The 16,412-nt window shown below is 57.2% G+C and overlaps 1 protein-coding gene across 2 annotated transcripts; it reads right to left on the bottom strand.

The window, feature by feature from the left end:
- Positions 1-1,043: 1,043 nt before the first annotated feature.
- TMEM220 (transmembrane protein 220) lies at positions 1,044-6,756 on the bottom strand. 2 transcript variants are annotated; one of them, XM_050319571.1, is made up of 6 exons: positions 6,635-6,756; positions 6,469-6,498; positions 5,585-5,645; positions 3,067-3,190; positions 2,227-2,286; positions 1,044-1,191 (listed from the first exon to the last, which is right to left on the bottom strand). In XM_050319571.1, the coding sequence occupies exons 1-6, from the start codon at positions 6,704-6,706 to the stop codon at positions 1,059-1,061; spliced, it is 480 nt and encodes a 159-aa protein (XP_050175528.1). In that variant the 5' UTR covers positions 6,707-6,756; the 3' UTR covers positions 1,044-1,058. The 2 variants fall into 2 exon arrangements, with proteins under 2 accessions (XP_050175528.1, XP_050175529.1); XM_050319572.1 differs by lacking the exon at positions 6,469-6,498 and having other exon boundaries at positions 6,635-6,736.
- Positions 6,757-16,412: the final 9,656 nt, after the last annotated feature.

The following is a 16,412-nucleotide window of genomic DNA, read 5'->3' as shown; positions in this document are numbered from 1 at the left end:
AGCTGCATTTCAACATCATAGGCAGTAATGTCTCATGTCTGGCAGAATACACCCACCCTGTAGCCTAATGCAGCCTTCCAACATTGCTTTAAAAGACTAAAGTAATCCCCAGAAAAGGCTAAGCCTAAAGAGAATGGAGCCCATCCGTGCTACAGCAGGGAATGGGGCACATACACAGGCAGGGGCCCCTGTGTGCACAGCTGTGACCTCCTGCAGCAGTGCTGGGTGAAGGAGCCCTGACATGGGTCTAAAGGGGTTGCTGTGCTGCACCTGGAGCTGTGCTGGCTCTGTCCCACCCAGCTCATGTATCCATGTCCAGTGTATCCACCCGTGCTTCCTTTTCCAGGATGAGCAGTGGGACATGCTTAGTGCTGCCTGGCTGCTGCTTGGGTCCTGCTTTCCAGGGAAAAGCCAGTGAGCAGCAGAGTTGTGACAGTGCCCACATCTGCTGGTGGCAGGCTCAGGTACACATCTCCCAAAAAATAAAAGATACAGAGGCTTTTGTTGAGTTTTCTTTAGAAAAATAATGTTTATTACTTTGCAAAACTAGTGATTTTCAGCTAATAGCAAAATTAATTTGTCAGATATATTCTACATATCATTTTAGCACAGGAACAGAAATACAGACTGCTCAATTTCCCAGTTAGTCTCAAATGGATTATCCAGGCAGATATTTGGACGTTCTATGGCTGTAAATAGGCATGTCTTGAAACAGTTTTGCTTTACTTGTCCCTTACAGAACAGTAGATTTCCCAAAGTACAAGGTGGTTGGAGAGTGATCTAGGGATGCTAGGATGTCTTGAATATACAATTAGAACACATTAAATCAACAGTGCTTTGAAAATGTAGGAAGCAGCCAGCTGAACAACAATTTCCACAGAAATATTCCTCATTTAGATTTGACGGTGTTCCTCAGCTTTTTACCAAAACTCAAATGGCACTGCTGGAAGTAGCCAGGCATTCTTGTGTCCTATCAAGCTGACACTAATCTTTCATTAATCACCAAAAGCAAAGGCAAATACAGTCAGAATATTTACTCTAGACTTCCTCCCACCCAGTTAAATCACTGTTTTGCAGTGCTCTGGCCAAGATGCTCGCAGCTCTTTGTTCACATAAATGTACAGCCATGAAGCAAAGGGGAAGAGGGCAACCACGACTGCAGCAGCCAAGCAAACTCCTCCCAGAGGACTCCTGTAAAGGAACAAGTGCAACACAGCTATACAAATCACAATTGTTAAGGTTGAAAAAGACCTCTAAGATCATCAAGTCCAACCTTGTACCACATACCACCACGCCCACTAAACCCTATCATGAATTGCTAGTTGTTTTTTGAACACTTCCAGGAATGATGACTCCACCACCTCCCTCGGCAGCCCTATCCACTATTCCAGAGAAGGAATTCTTCTTAATATCCAACCTGAACTTCCTCTGGTGCAACTGGAAGCCATTTCCTCTCATCCTGTCCCTGGTTCCCTGGGAGCAGAGTCTGACTCCCCCTGGCTCCCCCCTCCTGTCAGGGAGTTGCAGAGCCAGAAGGTCTCCCCTGAGCCTCCTTTTCTCCAGGCTGAGCCCCCCCAGGTCCCTCAGCCCCTCCTGCTGCTCCAGCCCCTTCCCAGCTCTGTTCCCTTCCCTGCACACACTCCAGCCCCTCCATGCCTTGTCTGAGGGGCCCAGAACTGTCCCCAGCACTGGAGGTGCCTCAGCAGTTCCAGCACAGGGACAGCCCCTGCCCTGGTCCTGCTGCCACACTATGGCTGCTACAAGCCAGGATGTCCTTGGCCTTTGTGGCCACTGCTACAACTGCTATGAAGCATTCTCATCCACCTGCAGCTGGAAAGACAGCAGGGAGCCCTTGGCCACTCTAATGTGGCTCCTGTGGATGCATCAGCATAGTCCTTTACTGGAGAGGCACCATGTACCAGCAGAAAATAATTTTTGACAACTCAGGCTACAAAAGTTGGAATAAGAAAAGGCATCTTATGCAAAGAGAAAGGGGAGCAGAAAAAATGTTTCATGTAGCCTTACATTTCCTCCTGCCCTGACTTCTATCTCTGTGAGAACCTCCAGGCTGTAGCACCAGCTGCTACTGCTTGGGCGTCTGAAAGGTTCAGAGGGTAACATGAAACAGAAAAAGAAGCTGCCAAAATCAACTATGTGTTTTCAGGGACCTAGTCACTAAGTGTGAACATAGGAATGGATTAAAGAAAAGGAGAAAATAAAACTTACTTTGATGAACTGCGACAAAGCCTCATCCATATTGTAATAATTACCAGACCAAACAACTCTCTAAAAAGCCAAATGAAAAACAAATCAGAAAATAATACGAGTACATGTCTATGTTTAGAGAATACAAATTTTACCTCCAAAACAAGCAGAGGCTGCTCCTTTGGAGAAGTTCAATATATTTTACTAGCATTATAATTAAAAAGGTTATTTACAAGGAGTAACTTTGCTTTGTATCACAAATCTACAGACGTGACCCAGCTAAACAGATGCAGAAATTCTGCCTCCACTTTTTCCTCCACTGCTAGACTTGAATTCCACAGCACATTTCTCTCATTAGCACAGTGCAATCAGCAACCCAGTTTTCCAGACCATGAACAGCTGCCAGGGCTTCACCTCAATACTGTACAAGCACCTACTTTAGGCAACACCCAAATGTCCAGCTGAGAAATCCTCCCTCCTCCTCAATCTCGGGCAGTTTGGAGGACTCAGCAGCCCTTGCCAGATAAACATGCATGTGGTGTCACCTCAGGAGTTTTGGAAACATTAATTACCATTCCTGTAGCTCCTGTGCAAGAGAGCACAAAGCTGTTTCACTGTTCTTGTGTTCTGGACTTCGAAAGCCAGAACTGCCCCCAGGTAAATCTACCTGCCACAATCAGGCAAGCAATGACTGTTCACTCTCCCTTTGGAGCATTACGGTCCCTTCCCTTTGGTCTGATTCCTCTGGACCAACAGCACTCACTACAACAGCCCAGCAAATAAAGTTTTGGAAGGTGACACCAGGAGGAGATGGCCTGGTGAGCTGGACTTGAGCAGCGGCAAAGAAAACCCACTGTTTACCTGCCTTCCTCTTCATGAAAAATGTTTCCTTGAGCATAAGCAAACAAAGAGCAAGCCAAGGCAATGGTCCCAACCACACAGCCAGCAGAATGAAGGTCACACAGGGTCCTCCAAACACCATTATCTGAGGAAAAAAATACACTGTCAGCAACTACCATGAAGCATGAAGTAAACCTATAAATCCAAAAGCAACTGAGCTGCTAAAAAAGGTGCCTCCAACACACACACCTTAGGCAGGAAGGTGTCATTATTACCAGCATCTTTAGGACTAGGGAAATCTTCTAAAAAGTGCTGTAAAAAATAAATACTACTGGGCCTAGGAACACAACTTTCTCGGCATCAGAACCTCAATGAAAACTTTTGTGTTCTCTGCAGCAAACACGACAGGCCCCAGCATCAATGTGCATGGGAAAAAACAAAAAGAAACAAACACAAGGTGTATGACGAATGGAAGTTCTCCTGAGCAGGAGGTACAGCCTTCTGGAGCTCACAGCCAAAACCAGGTGCTCAGCACGACCCCAGGGGCCCAAGGGAACCCAGGAGAGGCCGAGCCTCCAGGCAGCCACCACTGTGGGGAGCATCTGGCTTCACACTCCCTGAGGAGATGCTGCCTCAGGTGTTGCCTGTGATGATGAGCAACACTGACAACATCTCTGCCTGTTTTTAAATAGATAAATAGAGATGGTGTGAAATATCTGAAGGGCCCACAGGTTCTTATGGTTTTCCATGTCCCCTCCCAGGGGCTCCTGAGTGGGAGGTAAGAAATGACACTGACAGTTCTCCCTGATCTCAGCAACATCAACAGCAGAAAAACTAAGGTGAAAAGCAGGGGTTTTGGGCATTGACCCCTCCATGCAAGCATCAGAGGTGATGAGCTGCCAAGACGTCAGAGAGACCCAACACTGTATCAATTCTCAATTTGGCTGAACTTACTGCAGCTCAGCACAGGCAGAATCTGGGTCTTCCACAAAGCTGAACGGCAAATATCCCTTGGTGTATTTACGTAAATCTCCCGTTATACAATAGTTATGCCATTATAATCTTTATTTTCTACAGATCTTGGCACAAGTAAAACCCTACTGAGAGCTTAACATGCAGACTCTCTTGACTAGCCAAATGCCATCATGTGGAAGCTACCCCTATTACACACAATAAACCTCTCCTGAAATGTTCAAAACCACAAGCAACCAGCCCTCAGGGGTTTTGCTTTATGGATGATTACACTTTATATGCTTAAGGTAATGAATGCCTGCAATGGTGTCATTTGTGACAACAGCATGCACTCCTGAAGGCTTTTTTTTGGCGCTAAATGTGATTTTAGTCTATTCAAAATAAGTATTCATCCAGAACAGATGCAGTCACTTAGTGTATATAAAATAGCCTTATTCTGAAATTATTTCTACTGAACAAAAATACCAAAAAAATTAACTATGTTCTGGAGTCCAGAAACAGATCTGATCCATAGAATCATAGAATCAAATGGGCTGGAAAAGACCTTCGAGATCATCAAGTCCAACTCTTGATCCAACATCGCTGTGGTGGTGGCACTGATGCCACATCCAGTCTCATCTTAAAAACCTTCAGGGACAATTAATCCACCCCCTCCTTGGGCAGCCCATTCCAATGGCTGAGCACTCTCTCTGTAATACAATTCTTCCTAATATGCAACCTAAACTTCCCCTGGCACAGCTGAAGACCGAGCCCTCTTGTCCTGCTGCTGTTCCTGGGAGAAGAGACCAATATCCACCTACACCCTCCTGTCAGGGAGTTGCAGAGAGTGATGAGGTCTCCCCTGAGCCTCCTCTTCTCCAGGCTAAACAACCCCTGCTCCCTCAGCCTCTCCTCACAGCACTTGTGCTCCAGTCCCTTCCCCAGTCTCGTTGCTCTTCTCTGGACCTGCTCCAACACCTCAATATCCTTCCTGATCTGACTGATCCTCTGAACATGTGAAGCAGCATTAGCACCTGTAGCATCCACCAAACACAGCCTTTGAACACTGCCATTGCTGCCCGTGTGCTCTGTGGGGCAGCTGCAATACCTGGCAATAAACAAGACTTTTAGTGCTTTTGTAGGACTGTGCAGAGCTCAGCTGCTCTTGCATGAGCTAGATAAGCAAAACCACAGATTTACAACAAGGAAATAAAGTGAATTAATGTCCTAAGGTCAACACCAGAGCCAGGTTCAGAGCAACCCCCAGGCTTTTGAATTGGAGTGCAAAGGCAGCCCATACCAGCAGCATTTTCTGCAGGGCTCCTCCCTTCACCTGCAGCAAATCCAGCCACCACCACTAAACCAATGACCAGCTGTTGTAGAAGCAGGTCCCACAACCTTGTGCCTTCAAAAGATAGTAGGACATGTTTCCACATGGCCTGATTTTAATCAGTGGTCCAATAAAGCAAAACAAAACAAAACAACAAAAAATCACCCCAAAAAAACCAACCAAAAAAAAAAAAACCAACACCAAACCTTTTTGGGGCAAAATTTGAACAGAGACTCTCTTTTCACACCAGTATCGTACCTGTTATTGAAGGGTTGATGCTAACAAGCAGTGTCAGGGCAGCTGGCACTAAGTAGACAACCTGTTAATGATATATCAATATACTCTGCAGGAAAACGTAGCAAGGTCAGAAAGCAGATGTGCCTACCCACAGCAGTACTTCTCCCCTTCCCAGCACTTTTTCAGAGGCAAAGAGCAACTCCCAGTGCCTCTCCCTCGGGCACTGTTAATGCTTTTCTTTACCATCCCCACCCAAAATCCTGGGCCATCACCTGAGTGCCAGCCTTGTTTCCCAGCTTCTGAGGTACCAAGTGCTGGCTGCCGGACCAGCCACTGCAGGGCCCCTTCCCTGAATCCTGAAATGCCAGGAAAAGCTCTGACAGGGTGCCTCCACTCTGGCCTTTGCCCAGCCTTCGGGGCCGCTGTCAGCGGGGCTCCCCCGCCAGGGACACACAGGGGCAGCCCCTGCCCACCCAGCAGCCTCTGTCACACCCACAGACGGTGCCCCTCGGCCCCAGCCCCCAGCCCGGCACACTGGGCCGGGGCCACGGGCTGCTCCTGTGCCCGAGACAGGGCGAGCAGAGCAGGCGGTCTGTCCCCATTGCCCCCCGGGCCGAGCTGAGCCGCCGGAGCGTCCCGGGGATGACTCAAGGCGAGCGGAGGGCGATGGGTCCCGGGGCCGGCTCGGGGTGCTCCGCACGGGGAAGCGATGCTGTGCAGGGCCAGGTGCAGATCTGGGCTGAAATAAGGCAGATCCTGGAAGCATGGGCTGATTCCAGCTGTTGCTGCAGTAGAGAGATCGTTTTCCTGGCGCCTGCTCGCTCTCCAGCTGGAAGCCGGGAGCATGTTTTCTGTGGCGACCCCGGCTCGGGGGCAGAGGGAGGGGAAGGGCAGCCCGGACTCACCGTCCACAGCCCCGCGTCGGGGTCGTTCACCTGCGGCGGGAGGAGAGCGCTGAGCCCCCGCCGCCGGCCCGGCCGGAGCCGCGCCCCGCGGGAGGGACGGGGGGACGGAGGGGATCAGAGGGGCCGGGATCGGAGCCGCCCCCAGCCCGGGAGACTGCGGCCTCACCTGTACGGCGGCCGCCAGCCCGAAGAAGGAGGCCATGAGGAGGTTGCAGAGCCGCCACAGCCGCGCCGCCATGGCCGGGGCGGGCACAGAGGGGCTGGCCCAGAGGGCCGGACTCGCCCTGCCCGCCTGCAGTGATCCCGATCCCGGCCCCGGCCCCGGCCCCAATCCCGGTGCCGGTCCCGGTTCCGGTCCCCATCTCCGCAATATCCCGGCAGCAGCGCGGCCGCCCGCACTGGGCCAGTCTGGGCCTGTGCTGTGAGGGTGGGCAGGCCCTGGCACAGGTGCCCAGAGAAGCTGTGGCTGCCCCAGCCCTGGAAGTGCCCAAGACCTAGTCTACTGTTCAACCCACGTCTAGTCCAAGGTGTCCCTGCCCATGGCTGGGGCACGGAACGACATGGGCTTTAAGGTCTCTTCCAACACAAGCCATTCTGTGATTTATCACTCCTGACTTTTAGTAGGGATTGGAAAATGCTTGTGCTCCAACTCGAGCCAAGTCCAGAGCCGCGTGGCGCTGGGTGCACTGTGCATACCCCGGGAACTACAGAAAATCCAGGGCTCTCCTGCCTTTCACTGCTTGTACCGCTGACTGGAAGCTCCACAGCTCCACACCGACAGAGGGCAGGGTTACATTGGCAGGATCGCACACTCAGCACCGCGCAGCTGGACACCAGGGCTTTGGGCACGTTGTTGCAGCTTTATTCACCCCCAGTCCTTTAGCCAAGGTGTTATAGTCAACAGATCACAAATATAAAATTTAAAATATTAAAATTTATTAAAGGCGAATGAGCAAAACAGCGCTGGGCAGCCGGGCAGCCTCTTGCTCCACCAACGGTCCACGCCTTCTAGAAACCAGGACCTGTCTTTTCTACATGCCGCTATCCCCTCCACATCAGGCGGTCTTCGGATGGAAGCGGCAGGTCCCGGATGAAGGCGGGAGGGCGGCAAATTATCTATTTTTGCTTTAATTAACTATTACAAAGGCACGCTGCACCTCTGCCAGGCTCAGGGCCAGCAGCAGCGCAGCGCTTGCAGAAGGCCTCTTGGTCTTTGGGGCACACAAGGACTCCTCAGAAACACGGTTGTCTGAGCTGCCAGGGAGCTGACAGAGATATCCCAGTCTGTCTCCAAGGGCTGAAGGGCTGTGAGCGAAAGAAACAGAGCCCAGATAAACCCCCACGTCTGCAGAGACCCACCGCAGTCCTGACAGAGCATGCTGCCCACTCACCGCTCAGGATCTCAGCCTGACTGTCCATGGCCTCGTCCCTCAGGTGCCGTGTGAGGAGTCCTGGGCACAGAGCTCCATTAGCCCCTGTTCCCCAGCCTGCTCCCAGCAGCAGGGCTCTCAGCCCTACCCGCCTCCTCCTCCTCAGCACAGCTGAACCCAGGAGCCACCAGAAGCTCAAGGGAGTGGCACTCAGGGCTAAGCAGGGGCTGGCAGAGGGAGGCAAGGCCCTGCCCGGGCTGGCCGGGGCTGGGGCAGGCCCTGGTTGCTGGGGCAGCAGCGGCACAGGGGCCAGGCTGCCCCAAGAGGCACCGCAGGGGCCGGCACTCACCGATGAACCTGACGGCCGCCAGGCGCACGTTGGCCTGAGGGTCCTGCAGGTATGGCAGGCTCTGATGGATGAAATCTTCAGCCCTGCTCCTGCTCTTCTGCAGCTGCACAGACAACAAGGCATGTGTCCCAAGGACTGTCCCAGACTTGGCTGGAGCAGTGCCTCCTGTCAGCACCCCCTGGGACTGAGAGCCCTCCCCTCCTGCTGGGTGCAGGGAGGGGACAGGGGCCTGCAGAAGAACCCCTGGAGCTCTGCTCCTGAGGGTAGCAACAAGGATGCAGCTCCAGGCTCTGCCCAGCGGCAGAGCCCCCAGCCCAGACGTGGCATGGGGGGCAGCCCTCCCCCAGCCTGGGGGACTGGGCCCCACAGCTTGTCCTTACCAAGCACACTCCAAGCTCCCACAGCCGCTCTCTCTGCAGCAGGTGCTTGAGCGTCTTCCACCTCAGCAGCTCGGCGGCAGCAAGAAGGGCTTCCCTGGAGGCCTGCAAGACAGCATGAGCTCAGAGATGGCCCAGGAGCCTGGGCAAGGAGATCTCTTGGCTTTGTTGCTGGCGGGATGCTGCCTTTAGGAAGCTGGGACGTGCCCTAGCCCAAATGTCTGGGAGCCTTTTGGGGACAGCCCTGGGGCACAGGCAGGGAGGCTCAAAGCCCTGGCCTCCAACACCTTCAGGGACAGCTGAGAAGCCTGTGGGGATGCCCCTGCTGAGGCCTTGGTGGCCGTGGGCTGCTGCCGAGCCCCGCAGGAGCAGGCAGGGCAGGTGTTGCACGGGCCCACCAGCTTCTCCGACCCTGCTGGCGCCGGCTCCGCACGCACCTTCCCACAGGCTGTGCTGGGGCAGCACGGCCCACTGCCAGCAGCCCCTGCCCCGATGCCCAGGAGCCTGGGGGGTGTCAGCCCAGCCCTCTCTCTGTCAGGGCTCAGCCTTCAAACCTGTACCTTGGCAACGCTGGGGACCTGGTCGCTCACACGGAAGAGGAGCGGCACCAGCGCCCGCCACACCTCCTTCCTCATCCTCTTCTCATCCCTCCGAACAACTAAGGCCAGCAGCTCTGCGAACGTGCAGATGGACAGCTCTCGCAGCTCGCTGCACTCCTGGCAGAAAGCAGGAAAAGTGAGCTTTGGGAACAGCAGCTCCCTGCCCACAGGGAAGTGGAGCAGTGACCATGGCCGTGGGGAGGGCAGAGGCTCCACGCTCCCATCCCAGAAGCAGTAGCACTGGGCTGCACGGCCCAGAAGCCGTCCCACGAGAGCACAAGGAAGTGGAGCTGGCTCCAAGTGCTGCTGGCAGGGCTGGGCTGCAGGGCAGCTGTCACTGCCCAGTGCCCATCGGAGGGGCTCAGGCTCCACATCAGCCTTACCGAGTCAAAGAGGGGCAGGAGCCTCCCCACAAGCTGCACGGCGATGAAGCTGGCCTTTGTCTTCTTCAGCTGACCCTTCTTCAGGACATTTCGCAAGGCCAGCAGGGTCTTCATCTTGGCTTCTTTGCCACCAACTTGCAGGATCTTGAACATGCCCGGCAGGAAGAGTTCAATGTTTCTTGCCTGTAGAGTGAGGAGAATTTCCATTGGGTGTAAAGATCCCTGCTTGACAAGCTCCCCAGGCAGCCACCCCAGACCCCACCTTGGCAGGGACAGCGTTTGCAGCAGTCACCCCACGTTCTGACTCCCAGATCAGGCCAAGCCTCAGCTTTCCACACAGCCCCAGCCCCCGTTTGCTGACGGGGCTGCCCCTGACGCCGCCCTGCTCACCATCTCGCCTCTCTGTGACAGCCTGACGAGGCCTTCCAGCAGCAGCCTGGCTGTCACCACGTTGGGACAGCCCTGATGGCTCTCCACGTGGGGCTCGTCAGCCAAATCCTGCAGCTCAGCCTTCCTGGAGGACGACTGCAGGAGCAAAGGGAGCTGTGAGGGGCCAGCAGAGCCTGCAGGGCTGGCGGGAGGGGACCGGGGCCTTTCGTGGTCACTCACAGCCATGGGGTGGGTGTGGGGCCCTTCTGCCGAGCAGCAGAAGCAGTGTCTGCGCAGCAGGCTGGAAAACTCCTCCAAGATCTTCTGCAGCGTCTCGGGCATGGAGGACATCAGCTCCCACAGCTCGGGGGCAGTGCTGGAAGGCAGAGCACTGTCAGTAGGGCTGCCTCAGCCACAGTGCTGGGCCTGGAGCAGCCCCCCAGACCTCCCCCTTGCAGCCCTTGCTGCACATCCCCAGGGGCTCTGCCCAGCAGGCAGGACAGGGCTGAGGGCGTGTTCCCCGTGGGGTTGGAGCACCGGGCTGGCTCTGGGCTGGCTCTGGGCTGGCTGGGCCAGCTTTGGCTGCTGTGAAGCCAGAACACCCAGCAGGGCTGCAAAGCAGGGGCGGATGGGAGGCCTGACTGCAGGCTGTCCCGCAGCATTCCTTGGCTCTGGCAGCCAGAGAGTCTCCGGGTCCCTCTCCCCACATGCAACAAGCCCACTCTCAAGGCTGTCAGGGCCAGTACCTATCTCCTTGAAGAGCCACCTGACACAGGAGGATGACCACTGTTGTGGGGAAGCAGTTGGTCAGCAGGTGAAGCAGTGACTCCACTTTCTCCCACGCTGCCTGTGCCGTGATGTCTTGCAGGCTCTCAAGGATGCAGCTCACTATCTTGGGCACCTGGAGGGGATACAGGTGAGGATGGCACTGGCCCTGGAGTGCAGCCATGTCCTCAGTTGCCCTTCCCATTCCTCTCTGCTGCCTTGAGGTGGCTTTGGGGACCCAAGTCACCTGTGTTTGGGAAGGAGGGATGCAGGGAGGAACAAGGCCCAACAGGGCTGTAGGGCTGAAGGCCAGGGCAAACCAGCCACTTACATCCGTCAGCCAGACGTCTGGCTCTTCCAAAGCCACATCCAGCAGGCTGCTGGGCACCTGCTTGTCGAGGATGCTGGAGTCTCTCATGGCCTCGATGGCCACAAGGATGATGTCTCTCCTCTCCTGGGACCGCAGGTATTGTCCAAAGGCCTGTGGCAGGAAGCAAGGAAGACACGTCCCACTGAGTGCCCTGATGGTGCTGCTTGGCTGAGCAGCTGGAGCAGCCCTGGCCGGAGGTGCTCGGCACTGCTGACAGCAGGGCCTGCAGTCTCTGCATGGCAGAAGATGAGCAGAGAGGGCCCTCCTGCTGGGGTAGGAGGTCTCATGGGCACAGGGTGCTGGCCCCACAGACAACCAGGGGCTGGCCAGGCGGCTTGCTGGTGGCTGCTGGAACTGAAGCTGCTGCTGGGACACTGGAGTGCAGCCCTTGGGCTGTCCCTGCTCGAGGACGGCGGGAACCCTCTCCCCAGGGAGCTGAGGCCCCACTGATGTGGCTCCTTTTGCTCCCCACAGTGCCCTGCCGGTGCCACGGACACGAGCCCCAGCAAGGGCGCAGCTCCTCACCTTGGCACAGTCCCTGGCGCTCAGAGAACACAGCGCGGAGGTGGTCACAGCTTCCCACTGCGCTTGGCCTGCTCTGTCCTTTGCCCTGGATTCCACTAAACACCAGGGCAAACACACCACAGTCAGTAAGGCAGAGCAGCTTTGCCAGCAAGCTCACCAAACCGCCCTGGCATCTGCTGGCAAGGTGGCAGGACAGAAGCAGTCAGGATTTCGGGAGGGCATCAGGAGTAGGTTCTTGTACAGGCATTGCAAGGACCAGCCAGGGTGGGGGATCTGCTCTTCCCCACCAGGGAAGACGTGGTTTGGGGACAGGGGAGTCAAGAGCAGCTTTGGCTGCGGGGCCCACGCACCGGTGGGCTTCAAGGTCCTGAAAGGAAGGGCAGGAAGGAGAGCAGCAGCAAACAGGTCCTGGTCTTGAGCAGAGTGCTCGGCTTCTGCAGCAAAGGGGCAGCTGGGAAGCTCTGGGGAGCAGCCGGGAGGGGCAAAGGAGGTCAGGAAGCAGATCAGGAGATGTCTTGGTGCAAAAGCTCACCACTCCTCTGCCTTTTTTACTTACAGATGAACTCTGCCAGGGCAAAAAGAGCATGGAAAGCTGCACAGCTGGTTTGTTCCTTGGAGAAACGGAAAAGGATGAGACATCCCAGCAGCTTTCCTAGCACTGGCAGTTGGATCTCTGCAGAGCCAAGTCCAGAAACGCCTCCTCTGTCGTCGGCAGGGGCCTGGATGGGGGAGGCACGAGCAGAAGGGCTGAGGGCACGAAGTTGGTGCCAAAGCCCCCACCCGAGAGCACCCCCAGGGCAGCATTCCTGGTGAGTCCAGGCTTTGCAGAGCCTGCATCCCCGTCTCTCAGAGCAGCCATGTGGGCAGCAGCCCTGGCACGGAGAGAGGCAGGGATGGGGGATGGCTTGGCTGGACGGGGCCTGGTCCTTACCTGCAGAGTGGAATACTCGAACAGCGCACGGATCAGGACATCAATCCTCACCATGGCCCTCTCCCTCACAGCTTCTCTCTCACACCTGGTGAAGTCCAGCAGCACCTGGCACAAGAGAAGCTGCTGCTGAGCCCTGGGAGCAGACACCAACTGCAGCAGCAGCACAGCTCCACTGTTGGGCTGCACTCGCCCCATCCCTCGAGGCTTCCTCTCCCCTCCAGCAAGGCTTGCAGTGGGGGGTCTGCCCCTGGGTTCCCTCCCAGGTCGGGCACAAACGCCCCAGAGCCAACCTCAGGGCCAGGCAGAAGGGCAGGTGCCACCCTCTGCAGTCCCTGTGCTCCACAAGAGCCTGCTGCCAGCCCCTGCTTCCCCACAGGAGGGGACACCCTCCCCGCAGGGCACTCTGCCTGCTGGGCACTGGTCTGGGGACCTCTCAGCCAGGAGTGGACAAACCCTCCCCTTCAGGGTGAGGAACAGCCCTGGGATCCCCCTCTTTGCTTGTGCCAGACCTCCAGGATGCCCTGCAGCTCCTCACTGGCTCTGGAGGCAGGAAAGCTGAGCACCATCGTCCTCAGCATGCTGTCCATGGAGTTCAGGGTCTGCAAGGAACACAGAGAGCAGTGGCAGTCGTTCTGCTGTTCCTCCCAGCTGCAGGAGAGCCATCTGAACCCACCCTGTGCCACAGGAGGAGGAGGAGGATGCCCACACTTCCCGGGAGAGACATGGGCATAGACAATCTGCGGGGGCAGAGCAGCCTGTGGCGCGGGACGCGGCCAGGCCCACGGGAAGGGGACAGAGGCAGGAAGGTGGCAAAGATCCTGCCCTACCTGGGATCCCTGCTCATGTGGCAGCATGGGGTGGCCAGCAAGCAGCCCAGAGGGGCTGGAGGCTACGGGAGCTCACCCAGCACTCACCTTGACATAGAGGGCCAGGTCCCCTTTTGGCATTTCCTTCTCTGCAGGCAGCCAGAAGACACTGGAGAAACACGCCCGGAGGAGGCTTTTGGCTTTGCCCTCCAGCACTGCGTCCACCAAGCTGCAGGGAGAGAGCAGGGCACTGCTTGCACTCTGGTGCTGGGAGCAGCTCCTCGACGGCTCACGCAGGTACCATCAGACCTCTGGGCCAGGGCCCCCGACGGATGGGCACGAACCTCAATTTCTCAAGGGCCAGCATGGAAAGGTGCCGGATCTCCGTGCACAGGCGGTCCCTTGGCTCTTCTTCCAGCAGCGCCTGCAGAGCACAACCGGGATGGCACCTGGCAGCTGCCAGCGTGCAGTGCCTGTGCTCCCTGACCCGCCTGAGCGCTGTCCACACAGCCTGCCTGTGCCAGGGGGCTTTGCTGCCTTCCCCACATTGCCAGCAACAGCCTCACCTCGATCTTCTCTGTCAGCCGGTACATGTCAGAGAAGAAATCCAGGCCCTGGGTCAGGCCGTGCTTCAAGGCGCTTCTGAACAGCGTGGAGATGCTCTGGAGAAATGTCACCTTCTCTCTCTCCTCCTGCCAGCCAGGGGACAGAGACACAAACAGGGACTGGGAAGGGGGCGCACGCAGCCAGCAGACCCCAGCCCTGGGGGTGCAGTGCCCTGAGGCAGAAGTAGCCCTGCCCTGCCAGCACCCCTCCAGCAGCCCGGCAGCACAGCCCTGCCAGCAGACAGCAGCACAGCCGCCCTCCAGCTGGCCACACTTACCTGGCTGGGGCTGGTGACAAAGGCCAGGATGGAATCCACAGCTTCCTGCTCCTCTTCGTAGATTGGCAACCAGCTGGCATCTAACGGGGGGAAGAGCAGGGAGAGCTGCAGAGGGTCCAGCCAGAGGAGAGAGCAAAGGATATCTGCCCTTCACCCAGCCCTCTGCCCCCTGCCCTGGCACAGCCTTCCCTTGTGGCTCCTGGCTGGAGGGTGCCCGGCAGAAGAGCTTCCATGCCTGGGAAAGCCCCAGTGCCCCAGGCTCAGGAAGGCACTGGCAGACAGGCAGGAAAGGCTCAGGCTCCCACAGCATGGCTGCCTCCTGCCAGCCCAGCTGCCCCTCGCTGCCCACACCCCGGAGCCCCTCTACCCTGTCCTTCTTTGGGAGAGGCCGTGCTGGGGCTGTGCTCCAGCCCTGAGCAGCCCCAGCATTCGGGCAACATCAGGGCTGACCCCCCATTGTCAGCTGGCCAGGAAAGTGGGATCCCGGTGTGCTACAGGGGGTGCTGGTTGGCCCCAGCCCTGCCCAGCCCCACGGGGCCCCTCAACTCACCGAAATTCAGGGGCTGCATCGTGGTCACCTTGTAGGGGGACGGAAGCTGCAGACTTGGAGAGCGGCTCTCCTGGGAAGAGCTGTCTTCCATCCAGGCCTGCCTGGGAAAGGCAGGGGGTCTCTTCACTATCCTGTGGAAGAGACAACAGAGGGGATCCTGCCTGCGGAGGTGTTCCGGGTGGTGGAGTAGAACACCTTGGGGAAAAGGCCTCAGCAAAAGGCCTCGGCCTAAACGCCTCAGGCAGAATCCCTTGGCAAAAACGCCTTGGCCAAATCGCCTCAGGCAAAGTGCCTCAGCAAAACGCCTTGGCAGAAATGCCTCAGGCAAAAGGCCCCGGCAAAAGGCCTCAGGCAAAGCGCCTTGGGCCAAACGCCTTGGCAAAAACGCTTCGGCAAAAACGCCTCAGCCAAACTCCTCGTTCCCACGGAGGCCGCCAGGGGTCGTGGACAAGACGGGGGCTGCACTCGAAGGCTCCTCGCCAGCGCTGTGCTCCTGTCCTATCCGGTCGCCGTCCTGACGGACACTGGCACCCCGTGGGCCACGGCAACGCTGAGCACACGCGCTGCAGTGGGGTGTCACAAAGGGCCCCACTGTGACCCGCCACCTGCCGCCAGCAACAGGTCCCAGTGCCTGTTGACACGGCACCTGCCCCCAGCAACGGCTCCCAGCGAGCCACCATGCAGGCAGGAACAGGCAGGGTGTCCCTGGGGGCACGGGCCTGCCTCAGCCGTGGGCACCCAGCTGCCCTCAGGGTGTCTGCAGGACCCACTTTGCTCTCGTGTCTCCTCGGGACATCCTGAGGAGTGCCATGTTCAGACACCCCTGCGTGCCCCCAGGACATCCCTTTCCTGTCCCCACACTGCAGAGTCCGGCCTCTGCACCCTTGAATCACAGTAAATGCATAACATTCCCTCAAGCTTAGCAGAAACTCTGGATTTTGTCGCCTCTTTTCTTTCTCCCGCTGACCAGCAAGAGCTTTTCCCCACTCAACAGCTCTTCCAGCACGGGGCCGCTCAGGACCCCTCCCAAGGCCTTCGCCGCACCCCAGAGCCCTGTGCGGCACCCCGAGCTGCCCCAGCGGAGGCTGAGTGGCCCTGCCAGGCTGGAGGAGCCCTGGGGGACTTGGGGCTGAAGGGGGGAGGATGGCACCTGGGGGATCCAGCCCGGAGGGCCAAGCTCCTCAGTGTGCTGGGACCTGTTGTCTTCTGGCACAGCCCAGTTGAGCAGCCACATTGGTCCATCTGAGGGGCCAGGAGCTGCAGTCCTGCTTCTCCTGCCTCAGTTCTGTGTCTCTTCTACAGAATCAGACCAAAGAAGCCCCCAGAAGCCCAAAGCCCCTCTCTGACAGCCCCAGAGGTGCCATGGAGCCCCTGCCCAGTGGGACCTCGCTCAGGCACCTTCAGAGCCCTGCCCTGCCCTGCCCTGGGGGGCTGGTCTGGGCATCCGCGCTGCCTGGGGACAGCAAATGGGGACAACTGGCAGTACAGAAAAGACGTGGCAAGGCTATCTTGGCAAAGAGTCCCCCCCACTTGGAATTTCCATCGCATCTCCTCAGGACTTGTTCGTTTTCCCTTTCAGGCCCTCTGGGCCTAGAGCCCTCCTCATAGCTACAAGTCCTGTCTGAACCCTCTCTTGTGCTGGCGGTGCCTCAACCTGGGCCATTTTG

Source organism: Myiozetetes cayanensis, unplaced genomic scaffold (genome assembly GCF_022539395.1).
Source record: "Myiozetetes cayanensis isolate MyiCay16 unplaced genomic scaffold, myiCay2020 scf22, whole genome shotgun sequence".
NCBI classification, from domain to species: Eukaryota; Metazoa; Chordata; class Aves; order Passeriformes; family Tyrannidae; genus Myiozetetes; species Myiozetetes cayanensis.
This window is presented reverse-complemented; position numbering and strand designations above follow the sequence as displayed.

Coding starts and splice junctions, on each gene's coding strand:
- TMEM220 (XM_050319571.1), bottom strand. CDS start 6,706: ATGGCGGCGCGGCTGTGGCGGCTCTGCAACCTCCTCATGGCCTCCTTC. Junction 2,287..3,066: donor TTTCATGAAGAGGAAGGCAG/GTAAACAGTGGG, acceptor TTGGCTTTTTAG/AGAGTTGTTTGGTCTGGTAA. Junction 1,192..2,226: donor CTTTGTCGCAGTTCATCAAA/GTAAGTTTTATT, acceptor GTTCCTTTACAG/GAGTCCTCTGGGAGGAGTTT.